The following is a 24179-nucleotide window of genomic DNA, read 5'->3' on the forward strand; positions in this document are numbered from 1 at the left end:
GCTAAGAATCCTAAAACATTGTGATATCAGAGGTAACTCAACCAATCACTACCTTTGCACTACAGCAAATTTGCATGCAATAATTTTATCAGTTGTAGGAGGGAGACTACACAGATGCTGGATTACTTGGCCCAACTGCCACATGCACAAATCAACACAAATTTCCCAGCACAACCCCCCTAGACACAAATCAACACACACCTACATAAATGCAAACACACAACCCCTCACCACAGCTCCCACCTCCCATTTGCCACCCACACAACTCTCCCTGAACAACATAAACCACGCACGATACCACTCTCAGGGCTGAATAACGTAGCTGAAGTCGAATATCTAAGATCGGATTACTCACCCGTCCACACCGCGCGGGATCGATGTTCGCTGCTCTCCCTGTCGATTCCGGAACTCCGTTGGGGTTGATAGAGTTCCAGAATCGGTATAAGCGCGCTCGGGGATCGATATATCGCGTCTAGATGAGCAATCGATTTTAACCTGCCGATACGGCGGGTAGTCTGGACGTAGCCTCAGCACACATTGCCTCTCACCACAGCACACATCCCTCATTTGCCACCCACACAATTTAACACACATCTCCCAGCACAACCTCCCCTACAGATATATCAACACAACCAGTATACACAATTACCTCAAACACACACCCATTTGCCACTACACAAATTCATAGAAGTCTTTTAGCCTTTTACCATCAAGGAACCCACAAAATAAAGTGTTGCATGTGGTAATTATGTAGCATTACTCCAAATAGTTATGTGTCTAAATAAATTAGTAGCCTGTAGCAAGCTTAGTATTACAGTTAGTGAAAATAAGTAATCTTATTTATTATGCTAATAAATATAACCTAACATGAAACTGGAAGTTTTATACATAGAAACTGCTCATCTAACCCTATCTGTGTAAATCTTTCTTGAGCATCTTAATTATTTACAAATATACATTTGTATTGTGTTGTGACCTGTCAGTATCTGATGTTAGCTCTCAACACCAACTCTTGCTGCTGGGTTACTGGGATGGCGTTGGGAGTCTCTGACTTTTTCTGAGGACTGTCTCCCTCCAGAGCTCAACATGAACTACTTATGTGCGGAGCTTCTGTGACTAGGGACACTAAGTTGAGCTTTTTTCAGCCTCTTCAGGTTTCCCTCTCAGAGCTCTATTAACGCTTCTTACGTTAGTCTCCCTCTCCAATAAAGCCTGGCAAGACCTGCTGTCTGACCTTCAGACTCCCTTTTCCTTGTGACTGCCTTGTCATAGTTTCTAGATTTCTCTCTCTCGAGATCCACTCTTCAATTGTCACCTTGACCAAAAAAAAAAACCCCAGAAGCTTTATCCTCTTTAATGATAACACCACTGGTGATGTCACCAGCCTCTACAGTTCCTTTGCAACCACCCATACAATAACCAACCAGTAAACACAATAATCCCAAACATCAATCTGAAGCCCAGAACATCTACTGAGTCAGTGGAACGTGAGTGAAATGGCTAAAAATATCATTGAGAGCTCTTTTTGTTTAGAATATCACTATATTCAATCATCACTGTGATTTGTGGTCTGTTACCATTCTTTTTTTTTTTTTTTTAAAGTTCTGAGGCATTTTCAGCTTCTTTTTACACATAACCTTATGAATTAAACCACTGCAACAGCATGGGTTTTCAGCTACTGATTTCACCCATAAAGAACTCAGGTGTCACTTTGGAAACTCATCCATTTCTATGACTTACTTATTTTAAATCTAGAAAGATTTGCATTGTAATGGAATATTGACCAAAACTGACCACTTTGAATAAATACTTCTATCAAATTTTAAACGCCAGTCAATCGAAAATCTCATACTTTGGTGATTGGATCTATGGATACTGGCTTTTAGGCATATTCATGATTTTCCTTAATTTTCTTTTCTCTGTACTGTTATTGGGTTTAGTCTTTGCTTCCTAAAGGTATTATAGAGTGACTAATCTAAAAGTCAACTGAACAACAGATTATTAAAAACAAAATGAAAAAGCTTCCCAACAGGATAGATTTCTTCCGCTTTACACATGTTGAATATCATTCTTGCTGAACTTCTGTTCCACATTTCTGTGTGCTGCAAAATCTGGCCCATTTTTATTTTATTTTCCTAGTTATCATAAAAAAAAACATTTACATATTAGTTGACATAGAAACCATGACTCAGGGCTTGTCTACTGCTGCAGCGCTTTAGTGAAGATGTTACCTATGCTAATGGGAAGGAATCCACTGTTAGCATAGGTAATCCATCTCCCCAAAAGGCGGTAGCTAGGTCAGTGCAGAATTCTCCCATCAACCTAGGTTGGCTTAACTGCATCTCTCAGAGATTTGGATTTTTCACACTCCTGAGTGACGTAGTTGTACCTACCTAAATGCCTAGTGTAGACCAGGCCTAAACAGGGACACTACTATGCAGCGTTAGAAGAGAGAACTCTCTTACTTCTAAACATAAGACTTAAAAAGATACAAGAACAGAGCAACACTAAAATTGTCCACACTAAAGCTAGTGACACTGCTGTATGGATACACAGAGATTACTATTGTACATACATGAAGTACTCTGTTGGTTATAAACATTGAATTAAAAGACAACAGGTGTGATTTGTTGAACAAAACTGCAATATCACTACAGGAAAAGTTCATTTTATTACATGTTCATGCTAATTGCCTCCTTACAGGGATCCACCCTCTTGCCTCTGAGCAGCAGTTGTCAGACTTTCAGCAGGATGTATGGATTTACATAGGCCCCTCAGGTGGAGAGGTCCAGTACTAGAATTTAGAATATGTGGTGCCTCCACCTAGGTAAATGGCCTTGATACCCCACGTGCTGGCTTTAGAGGTCTCATCTCCAGTAGATTTTACAAAGAACCTCAGAATATCCCAGAATATCATCCTAACAGCAGCAGTGCTTACAATTTAAACAACTCAACAAACACACTGTAAAACAGCAAACTGAACAGTAAAGCACACACACAGATGTGGCTTTTTTAAAAACAGCGGCTTAGGGCTTGGCTACACTTGCAGGTGTGCAGCGCTGGGAGTTACAGCTGTCTTCGTACAGCTGTGTAGGGAAAGTGCTGCAGTGTGGCCACATTGACAGCTACCAGCACTGCAGTGTGGCCACATTTGCAGCATTTTCAGCGCTGTTGAGAGTGGTGCATTGTGGGCAGCTATCCCACAGAGCACCTCATCCCATTTTAGCGCCGTGGGTTGTGGGATGGGGACGGAAGGGTGTGGGTCATTCTGCTTCCTGTCCCAATGCCCTGTGGTGCATCGCTTCACATCCCAGCAGTCACTGTTTTTCCATCCATGTTTGGCGCCATTGTGAGTCTCCCAACAGTTTCTGTGCAGCGCGATTTCTGTGGGAAATGGAGCCCGAGCTGCTGAGGAGTATGCTGATGAGTGTCGCCAGCACATCACGTTTGGCAGTTGAGCTGTTCCTTCAGCACCAAAGTGACAGTGAGGAGTCCGACGATGATATCGAGTCACCTGACGTGTATGACACTAAATTGCTTGTGGCATTAACGGAAATGCTCAGCACCGTGGAACGCTGTTTTTGGGCTTGGGAAACAAGCACTGAGTGGTGGGTTCACATCGTCATGGAAGTCTGGGATAACGAGCAGTGGCTGCAGAACTTTTGGATGAGAAAAGCCACTTTCATGGGACTGTGTGAGGAGCTTGCTCCCACCCTGCGGCGCAGGGACACGAGATTGAGAGCTGTCCTGCCAGTGGAGAAGCGGGTCACTATTGCAATCTGGAAGCTGGCAACTCCAGACAGCTACCAATCGGTTGCGAACCAGTTTGGAGTGTGAAAGTCGACCGTTAGAATAGTGTTGATGCAAGTTTGCAGGGCCATTAATCGCATCATGCTAAGAAGAACCGTGACTCTGGGGAACGTGCAGGACATTCTGGATGGCTTTGCACAAATGGGTTTCCCTAACTGTGGAGGGGTGATAGATGGGATGCATATTCCTAGTCTGGCACCACCCCACCTAGCATCCGAGTACATTAATCGGAAGGGGTATTTCTCTACAGTTCTCCAGGCACTTGTGGATCACCGTGGGCATTTCATTGACATTTACACAGGCTGGCCTGGAAAGGTGCATGATGCACGCATCTTTCAGAACAGTGCCCTGTTCAGGAAGCTGCAGGCCAGGACTTTTTTCCCAGACCGCAAGATCACAGTAGGGGACATCGAAATGCCCATTGTGATCCTTGGAGACCCCGCTTACCCATTAATGCCTTGGCTCATGAAACCATATACAGGGAAGCTTGACAGGAGCAAGGACCGGTTTAACTACAGGCTGAGCCGGTGCCGAATGACTGTGGAGTGTGCTTTTGGCCGTTTAAAAAGACGCTGGAGATGTCTTTATGGGAAGCTAGACTTAGGGGAAAGCAGCATCCCTGTGGTTATATCCGCGTGCTGTAGCCTCCATAATATTTGTGAAGGGAAGGGTGAAACATTCAGTCAGGAATGGACCTCCGAGGTTCAATGCCTGGAGGCTGAATTTGCACAGCTAGAGAGCAGGGCTACTAGAGAGGCCCAGCACAGGGCTATAAGGATTAGGGATGCCTTGAGGGAGGAATTTGAGGCTGAAAACCAACAGTAATGTTTGGTGCCTTGCACAGGAGTGAAGTGCAGTGGTTACAATGATTTGCAGTGCCTGTTTTTTTTCCTGGGCTACGGTATCTTTCACTTTCTGGAATTAAAAAAAACTGTTTTAAAAGCCAATAATTCATTTATTGAAAATAAAATAACTAAAAGGGCAGGGGGGTAGGGTGGTGAACTGTACAGTCAGAGGTTTGAATATGTCCTGTCTGGAGTGCTGTGCAATGACTGCTGCACTTCAGGATGAAAATGCTGCATGGTGATGGGGGTTGAGTACAGAGGGTAAGGGTCACAGTTCTCAGGGCTGGTAGGTGAACGTACAGGTGTTGGGGGCAGCTGGTGGTGGTAAGAACCTGGATGCTGGAGAAGGGGGTTTGAGCTGACATTAGGGCACAAGGGAAAGAGCTTTGGGACTGCAGGGGGGCGTCACGGCAGTGCCCTGCCTGCATGGCTACGAGTGACTGGATACAGTCCGTTTGGCGCACCAGGATGCTTATCAGCTGATTCGTGCTTTTCTTCTTAGCCACTGCCTTTCTCTTGCTTTCTCTTTCCCTCCAGTGCTGCAGTATTTTACTCTCTCTGGCAGAATGATTCATAACTGCTTTCACCATATCTTCTTTGCTTTTTTTGTGGCTTCTTCCTCAGGTTTTGTAGCCTCTCAGCAGTCTCTGATACGGCCAGTCGAGTATTCAAGGACACTGTTATTAGAAAGACAAAAATTGAAACATTTAACAGAGAGGCAGCATTGTGTATAATCACAGTGAAGGAGTTGACAGTCTCACTTTAGCATACTTTCCACATACCAAACAGAGCATACAGAACCCACAGCAGTGAAGAAATGGTGAGTAAGGGGGAATGGGTGCAGGAGTTAATTAATCCTGGAAGATATCTCACTGCTGCAGGTCACCTGGGAAGGAGGAGTGATTGGTTCAGGGCTGTACTGCGGTTTCTGTGCGTTGGGGAAATCAAACAGCTGCAGGGGGACCTACACTGAACATTATCCCAACATTTTCCACAGGAGTTAATCCTGGAAGATATCTCACTGATGCGGGTCACCTGGAAAGCAAGGGAGGGTCTTCTACAGCAATGCAGATTCCGTCCTGGCCCCTATGCAGCTTGCCTGTGTGTAACAATGGTCTCCCCACCCCTCACGGCACAGTGGCGCAGACGCGTTAGCCTGACTGGGACAAAGACCACAGTGGCTCTCCCTGTAAACTTGCACAAGCGCATTGCCCACGCTCTGGCTGAAACTTTTGAAGAGATTACCGAGGCCGATTACTGCGACGTGATAGACCACATCAATGGGCTATTCCACATCTAGGCATGCATGCATGCAGCCATAACCCCCCCTCTTCTCCTGAAACATTTCCATCCTGAAAATAAAAGCTGCTTACCGGGAACCGGCTCCTCTGCTGCTTCTTCTTCATCAACAAGTTCCAGCTGCTGCGACTGGCTACCTTTCTCCTGGCTTGAGAAGAGCTCCTGGCTGCATGCCTCCTGGGACTCCAGGGTGTCTCCCGCCACCCCAGTACCCTCACTCTCAGTTTCCTCCCCCCGCTCCACTGCCCCTCCTCTCCTCGCTCTGAACGTCCATCGTGGTCGTCGGATTGGCAGTGGGGTCACCCCACAGTATCGCGTCCAGCTCCTTGTAAAAACGGCAGGTCGTGGGGGCAGCACCTGAGTGGGGGTTTCCCTCGTGGGCTTTGCAATAGTCACTCCGCATCTCCTTTACTTTAACCCTGCACTGCACCGCGTACCGGTCATGCCCCTTTCCAGCATGGCCCTTGAAATCTGCCCCTGGGTATCGTAATTCCTATGGCTGGAGTGCAGCTGTGACTGCACAGCTTCCTCCCCCCAAACACTGATGAGGTCCATCAACTCGCCATTGCTCCATACTGGGGCTTGTTTGGCGCGTGGAGGCATGGTCACCTGGAAAGATTCACTGATTGATTGCACTCCACACCTGGTTGAGCAAACAGAAAGGGGATTTTTAAAATTCCAGGGGCATTTAAAGGGCGAGTCACCTGAGGCCAGGGCAGTAGAGTGCGAACTGATGAGCAGAGTGCCTGAACAGGCATTCTGGGATACCTCCGAATACCTCAGAGGCCAATTACAGCGCTTTTGGTGGCCACACTTGCAGAGCAGCGCTGCATCACCAGCGCTGCAATCCTTATACCCGAGGCAGAGCAGGAGTACAACCAGCGCTGCAGCCAGGGAGATGCAGCGCTGTATGTGCCTTGCAAGTGTGGACGGTGAGTAAGTTGCAGCGCTAGTGGTGGGTTTACAGCGCTGCAACTCTCCAGTGTAGCCAAGCCCATAGATGGTAAAGATCCCTGCTGATTCCAGACTCGCTCCACTCACAAACAAACCTGCGGGGGAGGGGGTGACATGATTTCTCATCCAAACACTACATGTTTTCTAAACATCCTGAAGGCAAGCACCTGTTTGTGTGTTTCCTCTCTCACTGTCTATGTAAGTATATCATTCCACCAGAAATGATGATGAATTTGCTGGGCATATTCAATTTTGAATTTTCTTGAATTAATTTGCTATCATGAATTGAGCAAATTAGATTAATTTTCAGAAAGATTAATTCTTTTTATTTTTAAAGTGACCTTTTATTTTTAAAGTGACCTTTAATGATTTTTAGAGCATATATTTATCTACATTTTGTAGAGTGAGCCTGTATTTTCTGCCGAATGCAATATTCTGTAAAGTAGCAAACTAATGAAAGGGGATCCAATGCATTGGGCAGTAAATGAGAGAGCCTGTGAGGTGTTTTATATGGAACAGTGTACATTTATGATGGAATCTATTGATCGATAGTTTATTATAATGTTTTTACTGTTATGTTTTTCCTCAGAACAATTCCACTTTGTCCTTTTATAAGCTGCCTCCATATATTCCCTGTCTTTGGATAAGAATACAGAAGACTGAGAAACAACTCCTGAAAAAATAGGATAGCACAGATAGTTTATTTCTGATTAATTTTTTGCTGAAGAGCTTTTAATACAGATTTTTTTTGAAACTGAAAACTTCATAACACCAGTGAACTTTATTCTAATATTTTAACATGTTTCGGACCAATCCTGGAAAAATCTGCATGACTACCAACATTTTTTGTGAGGAACTGTGGAAGGGATGTTTATTTTCACCTCACGAGCTCAGCCTTCATCTCTGCAGTGCTTGTGAGCAGATCAGCAGTTTCTCAGCAAGGGAGTAGGGAGGGAGTAAGCCATTGCCTGTCCTTCAAACCCTGCATGTCCTTTGATCATTGGTTGCAAGTATAATAAATCATTTGACTAGTGACCTCTGGATTATTTAGCAATGGTCATTATAGAGATTTTCATCGCAATGTTTTCTTCGATTATATGTAACAATAATTGTATGGTGAGATATGGCTCAATCATGATATCCAATTCACTGCAGTCTTTTGGGAGTGTATTGAAATTCACTTCTTTAATAAGGAACTGAACTTCCTCATACAAAGTCCATCTATGAAAATGATCATCTAATATGTTCAAATGTCATATCTTGTTCCATTTGCTCAGTGAAGAAAACATGTGCATCCAGTAACTGAATTTTGAATAAATTAGGGATGTTTACTGGCTATTGTAAAATCTAAAAATGTATTCCCCAAATATAGCATGTTTCTCTTCATGTACATAACTTTGGAAATGTCCTCCTCCTTATTCTACTTATATTCATGACAATACTAGAAGTTTGATCCAAAGTGCAAGGAAGCGAACTGTGAGTCAGTTATTCCACAGACTTCAAGGGGCCCTGACCATACGTAATGAATAGGATACTTGTAAAGCCACTATCTACTACATCATATATTTTAGCACCACTTTCTGTGGCAATCATTGCCCTCTTTTGGCTTGAGGATGTGGACTGAATTAATTAGAGCAGTATAGTATATAGGGGATTATTTTTAACTCCTTCAGTGAAGGATTCTGCTTTGGATTCAATGCTACAATATGGCAACAACTGTAAATGCTGATGTTCCACTAGAAGCAATGTAGTCCTCTACATATGGCACAATATTCTCTCCAGACAACACACAAAGGGTATGACATTTTCAAACTTCACAAGTTAACTAGACAGTGGTTTTGGAATTCTGAAGGTGGACTCCTCCATTAGAGTCTGTAATGAAAAGTGTGTGAGCTTAGTGCTATCAGATATTGTGCTGTTAAAGGTACATCTCTACCCGATATAATGCCATCCAATATAACATGAATTCAGATATAACGCGGTAAAGCAGCGCTCTGGTGGGGCGGGGCTGCGCGCTCCGGTGGATCAAATCAAGTTTGATATAATACGATTTCACTTATAACGCGGTAAGATTATTTGGCTCCCGAGGACAGCGTTATATCAAGGTAGAGGTGTACTGTTTTTTGGATGAGAAGACAAAATCAATGTTCTTACCATCTGTACTCAGTCAAGATCCCATGGCACTTTGCACAAAAGTAGGGACGTTACTCCTGTTATCACCAAATGTCACCAAAGGCAATTCCAACACGACAATCTATGTTTTCCAACAGTTTCAACTAGATATCACATTCTTCACTTCCAGTCCTAAACTATTGTGCACTGTTAAATAATTACTGTATTCCATCTCAGACAAGTCTGCATTTCTGTAAATGAAATTAATATGTTGAGCTCTTTAGGGTTCTTCATTAGCTTATGGATGAAATGTGGTATATACTATACTACATTTCTATTATACCACATTTCCACTGAAATTAGATTTTTCTCATCTACGTGGTAAATTAGTAACAAAAAAGCTAATGCTCTTTACCATCTAGAACCATAATATTTAAAATCTTTGCCCTCTAAAAGTACTCTTACTGGTACTGTTGTTATTTGTAGCAGGTTTTCAATTTGGAGGAGAAAAGACATGACTGATGATTTTGAATTAAAGATCTGTCAATGACAAATATGCCTTACAGGTACTACCACTAGTCCAAATGTCAGTGGTACACTCTGCTATTCCTCTTTCAATACAATTCACTAGAGATTCAGTTTCCTCCTGTATTATTTTTAAAAACAATTGTAATTGGACTTGTGACTAGAAGTTATTGAAATAGGGTATTGTTTTGGTTTTAAGTATTATAGGTAAGGGAAATGGCTTGAGGAAAAGCCAAATTCCACTACCTCCATGAAAGGAGAGAATCAGGTACACAATCTGATTTGACTGTTTACATTTAACATATGCCAGAGGTAGGAGAGCCAGCTTCATTCTAAAAACAAACAAGCCAACCAACCACACACACCACCCCTCTTCCGGAAAAATTCCCACCAAACCAAAGCCACACAATAATATTTTAGGGGGCCCATGTTGTTGTGATGTAATTTCCTCTGGCTATCCTACTTTGCTTTGTGTGCCTTTTGGCTCATGGAGTAGAAAAGTGGGTGACTGGTGGCAGATGCAAGTGAATACTGGTGGCTTACTCCAAATCCTTCCAGAGTTCACTCTGGAAGGTTCCATGGCCCTGCGATACCTCATATTTGCCAATTTTTAACAGTTTAGGTTATCCATAATAAACCAATAGGACTCACCTATCCTTCACAAAATTCTTTTGTCCATCTATAAACTTTTTCAGTTATTTCTGAAACATTAAAACAGGACTCATTACTAGAAACCTATCCAAGAGAAGATCTACTCTTGGAAGGTGTAATTCTGCTGAAAGCTCTCCACAGAGAGATATACAGAAGAAATTGTAACTGAAGTAACCATTCTTTATTGTTTGTATTCTCTTTTGTTTTTAATTTTATTCTTTTTTCTTTAACAATAGTTAATAATTGTGATTATTTTGCTTTTGTTTAATTGTGGTATCCACTCAGGTGTGGCACAGAACTCTATGTGACTTAGTGTGTGTCACATCCCTGAATGAAAAGACAATGATGATTTGGCCTATCATTTCTTGTTTCTCTACACTATAAAATTTAGTAATTTTGGGGATAAAATTACTTGGTGCTCAATGACTTGAAACATCTCAGTGTCCTCCACAGATGTATTAGACAAGAATATTTATCAAAAAGAAAACCTTAGCAAAACAGAAATACTTGAAGCAGCCAGAACAGCACATAATACTGACAGCTCTTCTAAAGCATCTCATGTTGTAGGTTAGTTGATCTGAAAATACTCAGAATTGATGAGGTGAATGAAAGTTTCAAAATCTGAACTTCAATCCAGATCTGAATCTTGTGGCTGACTACCCTATTTCTATAACTGAGAGAATCCAGCTGCCTGATGCAGAGAATCATAAGTTCAGGGGCAATTGTTCAAAACTTAGATTCTGCATTTTCACATATTCTACATTTCATTGCTATGTGCAGATAGATATATCAGGACAGAGTCCTTAACATGTGTCATGAATTATCACAAGCGCTCTGACCAATTTATAAAAACAAAACAAGAAATAAGATATTACAATATTGTGGAAGGCAATTTTAATTCACAAATAAATACTGTGCATATGATAATTAATTCACATTAACTAAACCAATTTCTGTTGCTGTTATTATTTTTTAAGGTGATGTGAAATATGATTTATTCACATTAACTTCTGAAAGTAATATACAGTTTAGAAACTGCATAGGCTCTTCCCATTCACTTCTTGTCTCTTTTACTAAGTGATTCATGAGGTGTACAAGAAATTATGTGAAAAGAACCACTGATTCTTTTGGGGTGTGTGTGCATCTTACACTTCTAGTTAGAAAAGAAACCAGCATACAACCCTAATCAAATTTAAAATACAATTATTAAATGTATAGGTTTATGCAGAACTATGGGTAAAAGGATTTTTCTCACATTAAAGTATCCACAGTCAAAAATGTGAACCCTGTATAATTATTTAAACACATTTTTGGTGAGGAAGGTAAGATAAAAAATGTTTGTTTATGACAGCAAAGGAAATTAACTGTAAAATTTACTATCTAAATCTCACTTTAGAAATGAAGATTTCCACTTTATCTTCCCTAATATGTATCATGATATTAAGTGTTTTTAAGTCGCAGTCATGATATAATCAAAACAATTTATTTTTAGTGGCAGAGTAGCAAACTGTTCATGGTTTACTTTGGCATCACATATTTATCTGGATAAATGGCTACAGACAGACAATCACAACCTTTGAAATGACAAACATATTAAATTTAACCAAAATAATGTTTACAACAGGAGGATTAAATTGAGTTCTACTGTACTTGAGTAACATCTTTTCCAATTAGCAAGTCTCCTTCTATTACACTGTAATTTGTTCACAAATCCTTATTCACAAAGCGGTGCGTCCCTCGGCTGGCGCCGCTTCCCGCTGCCCCCATTGGCCTGGAGCAGCGAACCAAGGCCAGAGGGAGCCGCAATCGGCTGGACCTGCAGATGCAGCAGGTAAACAAACTTACCCGGCCTGTGAGGGGCTTTCCCTACACAAGCGGTGTCTCAAGTTTGGGTAACACTGCTTTAAAGGGTTATAAAACTAGATTACAGTAAAAAGTTACGTTCTCTGTACTCTCCCCAGCATCTGTGCTCTCTTCTCCATATCCTCAGTTGTCATTTCATTACACCAAAATATCTCCATCACCCTGGTTTCCTTTATTTCCCCAAACTCTCTCACCACAAAGTCCATTCCATCAACCTCCAATTCTTGCTCAGCTGCTTTTTACTCCTGTGCTGCTGAGCTGCCTTGACCACACAGATTCTCATCCTTCAATACTACCATCCTCCAGCTCAAACAACACTTCTTCACTATGATTGAATCCCATATTGCAATTCCAGCCACCTAAAGACATTTCCCTGTTCCATGTTCTCTCACCAACTTTTTCAAAGAGAAGATTCAGCATGACATCCTTTCTGACTTCCTTTCACAATCTCCTCTCACCCTGTTCTTACCTCTTTCTGCAGTTTCAACAACGAGGTTCCTCACCTGTTTTCCTCTTAACTCATCCACTTGACCAAGTGATGCTATCTCCTTCTTTCTCATGATCTACCCTGCCCTTACACTCTCACCACCTTCTTCAACCCTTAGCTTCTCACTCTTATTAAGTTCCTTTCCTTCACAGTAGGAACATGGTATGATTCCTCTATCCTTATAACCCCCCAACATTTACCCTGCATTCTTCTCCAACTGCTATCCCATCTCCCTTCACCACTAAATTCAGTGAAAGTGTCTCACACAACTGTTTTATTAAGGTTCTCTCCTCCAACTCTGTCCTTGTACCCTCCAATTTGGTACCTATGTCACTGAAACTTTTGTCTCTATTGTCTTTAATGACACTTTTATGGTCAAATTTCAGAGCCTCCAACTGGATGACATCTTTGAGTATCATCTATCTAGACCCACACATCTAGGCAGCGTCCATATGTTTCCCCTTCTTCCTTCCTCCATCACTTCCTTCCAGAGATCTGGCCTTTCCTCTCTGTTCTGCTGCTAAAAAGCCTAGTCTAGGCCCTTATTATCTCTCATCTTAACAACTGCAGCCTCTCTCTCTGGCCTTTCTGACATCCAGTTGGATTCCCAGGTCCAATCAAAAGATGCTACTAAAATAATCCTTCTGACCATGTTACCCTCAACTGAGAGATGGTTCCCCCTTATCCATTGCATCAAATGAACATGGTCCTTCACAACTTAGCCCCTCCCTATTTAATACATTTATCATGTGATCCTTCCCCTACTCCATCAGTGGTACTATCTTCCATTTCCTATTTGTTCCTACTATAAACATCCTCACATTTTCTTCCATGCTGCTCTTTTATGTATGAACCACTCTCCTTAAACTAGTCTGTAAAGACAGTACCCTATCTTTCAGATCTCTCTTAAAGATTCACTTCTACAATGATGACAACCAGAAAAAGCCAACTGATAATGGATAGTCAGATGGCGTTTAGGAGTGTCCAATATTGTATTTTTAACTCTAATTGTGTATAAACCTGGCCTATGTAAATGCATATTCTTATTACTATTTCCTTCAGATTGTACAACCCACTGATTATATCTTATATTAAATACATTGCAAGATCTTTAAGGCAGGGACTGTCTTTTACTGTGTGTTTGTACAATACCTCAGTCATGATTGAAGACTTTAGGCTACCATAATAAAATAATCATCAAGGTAAATAGGTTAAAAGTGTCTGTCAGCTAAGCCAAGAAAAGCACAAGAGCGATTCATATTCTTCACTGCCTCTGCGAGCAACTAGATAACATGTATTGATGGTGAAAATCATAGTGATGTTATACAAGGAAGGAATGAGGGGGGAAAATAATTTGCTTACATACCATGGATATCATACAAAACTAAAAAAAGAAAACATTCAGAGCTGAATTACTGTTAGAATAGGAAATATTGAAGTAAAAAAATAGGCATTTTGGAAAGCATCACATTTCAACATAAAATGAAAGACAAACAAAACGCAGTGTACTGGTGAGATGTCCATAATAAAAGAAATAGTTCTCTAATTCATAAAGGTGTACAACTTTTTACCAACATATAGTTTTCTAAATCTAAAAAGGAAACCTAACTACAAAAATAAGTAACATGAATGTAACATTATAAGCATCCTATACCAAAAGTAATAGTCTCGTTAAAGAAAAACATACTGTGTCTTCATATGTGCCTCTTAATACTTCTTCATTTTACTTTCACTTGAGCAATCCCACACAAACATACTTCTCTCTCTTCTTTATATTTATTATGTTTAAAATGTTGGTTTAAGAAACAAATTATTGCAATTTGATTAAAAATACTGAGTCAAATGCATCCCTCACATATCTCTATTAAATTAAATGAAGATATGCCAGGAATTAATATGGTCTCTCTATTGTCACAACATTTTACAATTCCTGCACTGCTTTTTTTTTTTCTTTTTTTTTTCTTTTTTTTTTTTTGAGTTCCTCATTTTGAATCTTTTCCCTGCACTGAAGCTTTGGCTGGTTGAGGTGTGTGTAAATATAGCTTCAGAGTAAATTCCTTCTCCTCTTTAAAATAAATCATTTTGGTGCTGTAACTGGTATATTTCCAAATAAAATATGCTGAGGAGCATACTTGCAAGCATATAATAATTAAAATGTGTTCAGATCTCAATGCTAGAAATAAGTGTATATTTAAATTATGTTTTTAATTTTACTTATGTGTTTCTTGACTTTGGTTGTAATGCAAAGGTCTTGAATACATTCTCCGTAATGGATCCCTAGTGGACATAGTTGTGACAGTTAAGCATACAAGGGCCATATATTGTTATCCTTTCATTTGTAGCTTGTCTTCTTAGAGCAGCATATATTAATAGCTCATTCCATTAAATACCAAATCATCTGGGTAAACATTTTTCCATATACTATAGTACCTTTGTGTAACATGTAGAATAAAAACATGCTTACCATCATCATTCTGAGCCAAACAATTGGTGCAGACAGAAGCAATTGCAATTCCTACAGCCAGCCATTCCCAGAGACAAAACTGCTGTAGCATTTTCTGTTGAACTTCACTCAAGGAAGATCTGAAATAAAAAGAAAGATTTGACATGTTCATTAATCAGTTAAGGTAAATGCACCTGCCAATGCACAGAGGTTATAATGACTTCATGGTTAATCACCTGTAGCATGGGTTCCTAAGCAATATTACTAAATGATATGTATCTATCAGCAAGCATGTTCAATCTCCAGAACAGGACAGTTTTGTTTTGTTTATGTTATTGCTCTTTCTACATCAATCACAGTGTTAGAGAACTGTGAAATGTTTTGTGTTAGTCAAACATATATTAAATGTTAGAGAAATTAATATATATAACATGATAAGAAAACATAATGTTTGCTTTTTGTATATTTTTGCTGAGACAGCACTTTAGATTTTGCTGCAAGAGTTTGAAAATCAGAAAATTGGTTTGTGTGTCTTATTTGTAAAATATCTGGCCTAAGCAAATAACAAGGTAAAACACAAAGTCAAGAGGAATCGGTTAGCTTTGCAGAAAATCAGGTGTACATCCCTCCTCCCCTCAACAAGACAAGCTAACAAGCAAAAACCCAACATCACAAAAAACAGACCAGTGAAATGAACGACTACTATTGTAAAATAAAACTACCTGGATGAAGCCATTGGGAGTGGGCCGGGACCAAAAAAAAAATAGATGTGTTGGGAAACAAAAAAATAGAAGTCAGTATCAGCAGAATATTCAAAAATGTATTAATTGAGGTTAATTATTGTAATGTATGCATGAGAATGTTTTAATTAGGAGGTTAGAATGTAATGTATAAAAATTAAAGACAAATGAAGTAGCTCTGTAAACTGAGTCTGCACAAAGTTACAAGAAGAAAAATTAAAAATTTAACAATAAGGGACTGGAGAAAATACTGGGGAAGACTAGTCAAGCATAGCAGAAACCAAATATTTGAAAAGACTCATCCTGTCCTCAGGGAAAGTAACTTGATCATTTACTTTTCTTGACTTCTCTCTTTTTACATGTATAGGTAATTCATATGTAATAATAACTCTGTCTTAAAATGTATATAACAAAAGCTAAAAACCAACAACTCTAAGTCTAGAGTGGAGTGGATCTTGTTTCTCACTCAACAAAGGTATCAAGCAAAGAAATATGTTATTCTCCTTCATTCAGCTTCACCATTAAAGTTCACTGATTTTCTGAAAAGTGATTATATAAAAACAGATGTACAAGTCCTTAAAGCTGCTGCCCAACTGCTGGGCTTGTCTGGGAGATATCCCACAGCGTTTAGATCCACTCAGTACACCCAGGCTTCTAATAACATCTGGGACTGGTCCATTGCCAGTGCAGCACAACCCATAGAATAATGCAACCAGGTGGACACAGGTCCACTGAACCAAACCAAAGTTTATAAAGAGTAGCATTTTTAAAGTTATACAATGCTCTATTCTGTTATTCTGATAAAAAAAAGAACTCCCACAATTCAGGGGTGAAAAAAATCATATTATTCTGAACATTTTTATATAAAAATATGGGAATAAAAACAATGAAATATCAAATGGAAGCAACAAGAACTATGAAAATGAAAAAAAAGACATGGATAATAAAACATAGCTATTGTCTAAAAAGTATATAAATGCTGTTATTTACTCATCTAAAGCACTTAGCCCACTGGTTTTCCTTACCACTTTCTGCTAGTATTTTTATATTATGGTCATATAAGCTATTTTTTCATTAATTTCTGAGTCAAACAATTGTCCCTCCACCCTCTGCCACTTAACGGCCTTCAGCATCAAAGCAATCTGATCTGCCATCAACAAGAAATTATTAAAGTCACTGCTATCTATCATTTTCCTTCAAGAAATTGAACTTTTCCTATCTCTGCATCTGTATAATTTCATCTTAGGCATTTATTTACATCACAAACAATAGTATCATATTAGGACATTAAACCTTTCTTCTAAATAACTCACACTAAAAGTTACATTTATTGCAACCAAGAGATAACAGGGTTTCTGCTAAAAAATAAATGACAGCTCTGTTAAGTACTGGAAGAGGCATGCACCTCTACAAGACTTGGTTTGATTCTCATTTTCCCAGTTTATAGCAGTGACACTGCACCCCGTATTCTTCATAGTGATATTATTATGATATGATGCTTTCAGTATAGATAGCTGGTTGAGAAGGGCCTGTTCAGGGCAATGAGCTATTAGGGGAAACAGTAGGCCTTAGGAGAAGAAGCTTGTCTCCCACCTGGTGAGCCCTCCTCAAAACACTCCAGACAGCCTGTAAATAATGGCTGCTATGACTCTAAAGGACATGTGACCAGGCCATATGATTCTGGATTCCATCTTGGGATGTCAGTATTTTTCCACAAATCACTCTGGGAACCAAGTTTTGAAACAAAGGGTTGCTGCCATATGCTAAAGCTATATAAGACAGGGAGTGACATCATCTGTTATTCTTAACTTCCCACACAAGAAGACTCTTGGAAACACTTGGGGGGGGGGAACTGGATTGGGGGAAGTGCTGGGATTTCTAGCCTGTGTATGAAGACCTGAGAAACCCAAGCTGTAAAGCTAATGCAGCTTGTGCCTTAAGAATGTACAAGTCAGCCTGTACCATCAGTCAGAGTGAGACTCTGCTGTTCATATTCAATCTATGTAGCATATTAAGCTTAATTTGCATTTTTGTTTATTTGCTAGGTAATCCGCTTTGAGCTGTTTGCTATCACTTAAAATCTATCATTTGTAATTAATACATTTATTTTATGTTTTAATCTAAACCAGTGAGTTTGGAGTGAAGCGCATGGGATTTGCTCAGAGAGCTTGTTGCATATTTCTCTCCACGCCACATTGGGAGCAGGAAGGATGAACTCTATGAGTTTACACTGCACAGTTCCCTGTGCAGCGCAAGCCAGTGTAATTTTGGATTTATGCTCCAGAGGGGGTGCATGCCTGGGGAGCTTTAGCCTTTCTACTGTTGGTTTATGCAGTGGCTAGTCAGAGAGCCTGCATGTAACTGCAGTTGGATATGCTGGTGGAAGTATGAAGATATATTCTCAGTTTTAGCTTGGTGGGGAGAACATCAATTCCAAGAAACCAGAGAAGCCCTTATGTGTGATAAGGTCATTTAGGACTGTGAGCAGAACCTCCAGTGAAGGATGATGAATAATGCTTTTAATAGCAGCAGTTTCAATTCTTTTCTTGAGGGCTTTCTTTTACTGATTCATAAACAAATTATTCCAAAAACAAACCACTCAGAACAATGTCCTCCAACTTTCAGAGACTGTTCCAGCTTCCTAGCTTTATCTCTCTAGGTTGCTTCCACAGCCATTTCCCTCATCCCCAATAAATTAGGTGACAGGGCCTGTCTTAACTCCTTATATACTGTCTGGTCCTTGCCTCAGACCTCTACTGATAAGGCTATACAGAATAGACAGAGAAGATGTAACTGGAAATTTGTGTAGAAATCATTGTTGAATGAACCAACAATAGTTTCCTCTCTAAAGGAATGGCTAGATTTGTTGAAGCCCTCATTGTAGCACCTTAGAGAACAGAAGAGGATGGGGAGCATTTTGGAGATTGTGGAGGTATGCAGAGGTCCACACATTCATGGCAAAGTGTGTGTTTTAATCCCTAAATTGTTGCTATTTCTTCAGGGCAGGCCAAAATTAGCCTTCAACAGAGTGATAAAGAAGAAGCTTCTAGACCAAATGTAGGTTTCTCCAGTGTAGGGTAGGAACCATAGAAAGAGAGCAACAGACCTTCTACTCAAGACCACACAAAATTTCCCAGTGTTACAATTTTATTTTTCCTTCAGTAATTCAGATATGGCTTGGTCTTGTTACCTTTTAACATTTATTCAAGTGCTACTTTCTGATTACTTTAAGTTAAATTGCTAGTTTACCAGTTTCAGCCAATATGAAGTTACTTTAAAGTTACTTGTGGTTTAAAACAGAACTTTTAAAGTAAGTCAATAAATATATGATGATGATTTTTTCTTAACTGGTTAATATTAAACAAACTTGATTATATAAAGCAATGTTTCTCAAACCTGGGACACCGCTTGTACAGGGAAACCTCTGGTGGGCTGGGCCAGTTTGTTTACCTGCCGCATCTGCGGGTCCAGCTCATCGTGGCTCCCTACAGGCCACTGGGAGCTGCTGGAAGTGGCGGCCAATACGTCCCTCAGCCTGCGATTGGCCGGACCTGCAGACGGGGCAGGTAAACAATCTGACCCAGCCAGCCAGGGGCTTTCCCTACGCAAGCAGCATCCCAAGTTTGGGAAACACTGATATAAAGCATAGCCACTTCACAGTATGAATTATTAATTTAATATAATCACCAGCATCCTTAATTGGCTTTTGAGGATATATGAGAATCTCAGAATAAATTTATTCACAGATCTTGCCAATGAGTGAGCAAGTAATCATAAATGCATTATATGCTTTACAGTTTTCCTAGTCTTTTAGAACGCTAATAAAATAAAGGTTTAAATACTAATAAAGTTACTTTAGATATTACTAGATATTACTAGTTGTCAAATGCTTCCAAGTTTTTTTTATAATTCAGAAATGCTAGGCAAATAATCTAGGATTACAGATCTGCAGCAAACAGAATGAGTTCATTTTAAAATATTTAATTAGATAATTCATAAATCAGCAAATGAACGTGCATACAAAGAAAAGTGAACCAGTTATTCAACAAAAATGCTTAACTTTAGAATGATAGTTATTGAGTCCTCAGCTGATATCCAGTGTGGTGGGACTACTCCAGAGAGGTTTTAGAACTCGGACATCTTGGCAGATTTATTTTTGATTCAGATGAAATGTCAAGTAAACCATAAGGATGGAAATGGAGTTGTTCTAAGAGTAAATGTATCTAGATGAAACTGTAAACAGAGCAGAATAAAAAACTGAGCCTTTCATTCAGTAACCCCGTGGGCCACTGTAACAGAAACTGGAATCAGAAATTTAGTAAACACAAGCATCCTTACCAAATAAGAAGTAAACAGAATCTTCAAATGCCAAAACAAGTCACAAACAGCACAAATAAGTTTGAAGACCTCAAGTGAGACAGTTGAGGATTTATTACTCATGTGAGTAAGAGATGCAGGCTCAAGCTCTAAATTTGCAATGTAACAGAGAATAAAAAAAGGCTAATATGATTACTGGAGTAGAAAAGTATAGTATTTCTATGGTATGGTACCTAAATGTTTTACAGAAAGATGCAATGAAGAGGGTGTTCAAAGAGTAACATACAAGATGGGGAATTATATAGCTGAGAGCAAAGACTTTAACCAGGAGTACTTGTATAAAATTAAGAGAGGAAAAATGCAGGTTCAGTATCAGGAAATTTCTGATAATCAGTATTCCTAGGAGAGTGAGATATACGACTGTGTAACATTTAGGGGAGAAACAGGCCCAAATGCAGTGATGGAAGGCCCATTGCTTTTGGTACTAGCTCCCCCGCCATAAGTCCTTCACAAAAATAAAAATAAATAAATAAATATAACGCACCATACCCGTCCCATTCAACCCAGGGTGAAACAGAAGAGTGAAATAAACCAGGAAATGGGGGATGGCCATGAGCTAAAACAGTGTTTTTCAATCTTTTTTCATTTGTGAACCCCTAAAAAATTTCAGATGGAAGCGAGTCCCCTTTGGAAATCTTAACAGTAGCCTGAAGACCCGCCACGGATCCGAGGACCACAGCTTATTAACCACTCTTCTATGGTAATGACAACCTTTTGTGGACCCCTTAGATATAGTCTGTGGGGACCACAGACCACAGACCCCTGGTTGAAAACCACTGAGCTAAAAAAAAATAAATCTTGTCCTGGACCCCCCCTAACTATTTAATATACAGCTAGGGCCTAGACTGAACAATAACACGGAATCTCAACAATCCAAAATATTTGGAGAAATATAGATATGGATCTATATCCAATTTTGCACCACTTAAAACAGTGGGAGTTTTGCCATTGACTTCATGGGAGGTGAATTCAGCAGTGTGCGGCTTGGGTCCATCTCTAATATTAATATTAACTACACACTTAAAATGCTTATTTTATAAACACATCCATATATTAATACCTTCCTAAAATGGATTACTACCCTGTAGCAGCAAATTTGAAGATACTTTACCAAAGATTATGAAAATGCTTCAAAATAGTTATTAGAATATGTAAACAAAATAAGCATGCATTAAAAATAGGTAAAAATGGATTTATTCAATAGCCGCACATGTAAATATTTTAAATAGAAAATATCTGTTTACATGAGAGAATACAATAGCTCCCTTGGAACTGCCATGGCTGAATAAATAATACAGGTTTTTAAAACTGTTTAACTACTCATTTTCATATAAAGTATTTATTTATGCAACCAAGCAGAACATCTTCAGGGATCATAACTTGTATACTTTAATTAGTTCTTTTTACCTCTGTGAGTTTATTAGTGTTGCAATAAAAATTGAAAATGAACAAATAATCTACTTTTAAATAATATTTAATGGATATATTCTGTCATAGGATATCATATCAATGTTTTTACTAAGCAAAACTCTTACTCTTTTAATGTTGAAGGTTTTTTACATTAAAATCTTTCAAACATTAGATACCTAAAGCAAAGCACTTCCATCCTGACATTGGAATGACAACATTTCAAAGAATTCCAGTTCTTTATGTAAATTTTGGGCACATTCAACAGCAAAAGGTTAATCAGACCTATGTTAGTTCCCAAATAGAAGAAAACACCTCCGAAGTGTGACTTAAAATCACGAAAGTTAGGAAATTCAATGATGTTTAAAACTCAATCCCTAATTCAGACTGGTGTCACTATGTATGACGCGGGCTATGTCTAACTGTAGGGTGCTGTTCCATAATCCAGTGAGGGATGGCTCTAGAAAGGTGCAAATTATCCTCCCCACCCATTTTCTCCAAGAAGAATTATGGGCACTCAGCAGTTCACATGGTCTGACCTTATATTTATTCTATGATACTCCTGTTCCCTGTCTCTCTCTTTCCCATTCATCCCTCCTCCTGGAACCATGGACATCCTTCAGCTGTTGCACAATGTGGATCCCAAATGCTAATTCTAGCTGACGTCTCCAATGGAGCGTTTACTTAACTTGTGCAGTAACTGGAGTGCCTCAAGATGTGCCCCCCTGTGGAGTGTGCAATTTTAGGTACACCTGTGCTCCTGCGCCTTTGAAACTTTTGGTAGCAGTGCCTGGTCAGCATGTACATGCCCACACGACAGCCTCGTCTCCCGTACCGAGGCTATATAGGACTGCATGAGTGAACCACCCCTCAGTTTCTACTCTACTGCAAAGCCCATAGAGGCAGCTCCAAAGCAGAGGGGAGGTAGAGGAGTACCCAAGGAACACACATCTTGAAGAACTCCAGTTACTGCACAAGATGTGCAACCTCTCCTTCTTTGACTGGTGTCCCTGTGGGTGCTCCACTTTAGGTGACTCCCTAGCAGCATCCCTTTAAGAATATGGCAGTTCAGATCAGTGTCCATGACTGAAGAAAGAACTGCACTGATTACTGCAACATCTGACCTTGCAGTGTGAATCAAGCTATAATGGGCAGCCAACATGCACTGAGGACCAAGCTGCAGTCTTGAAGATTTCAGCAACTGAAACCATTCTGAGTAAGGCTACAGACATAGACTGATCTAGGAGAGCATACAGTCACTCTTAGGGGAGGTGTAACCTCAGTGAAACCATAACAGGCAATAATACATTCAAAAATACGTTTAGAAAGCCTTTGAGTGGAGATAGGTGCTCCCTTAGACCTGTCTATAATAGAATCAAAAAGAGCCTATGGAGTGTTTCTAAATAGCTTAGTTCTGTCCAAGTAAAAGGTTAACACCCTCTCAACAAGTATCATACAAGATGATGACTCCTGTGTAGACTGCTGCGGATTAAGGGGAAAAAAATGAAGGTGGTGAATACTTTGCGTAATGTGAAATTCAGAAGACATCTTAAGTAAAAAAAACTTTGGACGGGTTCATAAAGATACCTTCTCCTTAGAGAAAAATTAAAAGGAGGGTCTGTCATTAGAGCCCCGATATCCCCAATCCTTCGCGCAGCAGTGATGACCACCAAAAAGGCCATCTTCAAAGACAGATGTAGCAGCAAGAACATAGCTAGTGGCTCAAAGGGCTGTTTCATTAGATCGTTAAGAACAAGGCTGAGATCCCAAACTTGTATAGTGGCTCTAATTTGCAGAAAAAGTTTGGTAAGTCTTTTTTAGGAATCTTGATATGGTTGGATGAATGCATATAAAAACTTCTACTGTCATGTGGAAAGATATTATTGCTGCTAAATGAACCTTGACGGAATTCACAGAAAGGCAGATTTTTTCAATTCCAACAGATAATCCAGGATTAAGGAAAGAGATGACTGGACAGGAGAAAGATGGCACCAGTTACACCAAATATTATATTTTCTCCATTTCTGAAGATAAATATGCCTTGTAAATTCCTGTCTGTTATTTAAAAGTGTCTTTTGTACTTCCGATGACAAGACAGTCTCTAGTCCCAAGAGCTAATGAGGAACTAAGCTTGAAGTTGTAGAACACTCAGATTGGGGTTAAGTGTCTGACCCTAGATCCTGGGATAACAGATCATGGAGGGTGACAGATGAGTTTGATGACATAAGGAAACCAAACTTGTCTTGGCTAAGTTGGTGCAATTAAAATGACTTAGGCTTGATCCAGTTTGATCTTGATAAGGACCTTTAAATGCAATAAAGATGGAGGATATGCATAAAAAATACCATGAAAATGTTTCCTTGAGAATGGGGATTGTGTCCCATTCTGGAAATGAATTTCCTGTACTTTGTGTTGGCTTCCATAGCAAAAAGATTGACTTGTAGAAATCCCCAACCTAGGAATATTTTGTTGAGGACTTGAGAGATCAACTCCCTTCATAGTTTAGGAAGAAATGTCTGCCGAGGTTATCCACCACACTGTTCTGTATACCCAGGAGGGAAGAAGTCACAATGGCTATCTGATGGGCTATGCAACAAATTCAAAGTTTTATTGCTTTGATGTAGAGTGAGGGAGTGTGTGCCTCATCCCAATGATTGATATAATAC

The 24179-nt window shown here is 39.8% G+C and overlaps 1 protein-coding gene across 5 annotated transcripts in view; it reads right to left on the minus strand.

The window, feature by feature from the left end:
• PCDH15 (protocadherin related 15) overlaps positions 1–24179 on the minus strand; it is a 1497017-nt gene that overhangs the window by 716774 nt on the left and 756064 nt on the right. For all 5 annotated transcript variants that reach the window (XM_030569599.1, XM_030569597.1, XM_030569596.1 and 2 more), the window contains one exon: positions 15011–15129. In XM_030569599.1, coding sequence (XP_030425459.1) covers positions 15011–15101 — 91 coding nt within the window. In that variant the 5' untranslated portion in view covers positions 15102–15129. The remainder of the gene's footprint in view (positions 1–15010; positions 15130–24179) is intronic.

Source organism: Gopherus evgoodei, chromosome 7 (assembly GCF_007399415.2).
Source record: "Gopherus evgoodei ecotype Sinaloan lineage chromosome 7, rGopEvg1_v1.p, whole genome shotgun sequence".
Taxonomy (NCBI): Eukaryota; Metazoa; Chordata; order Testudines; family Testudinidae; genus Gopherus; species Gopherus evgoodei.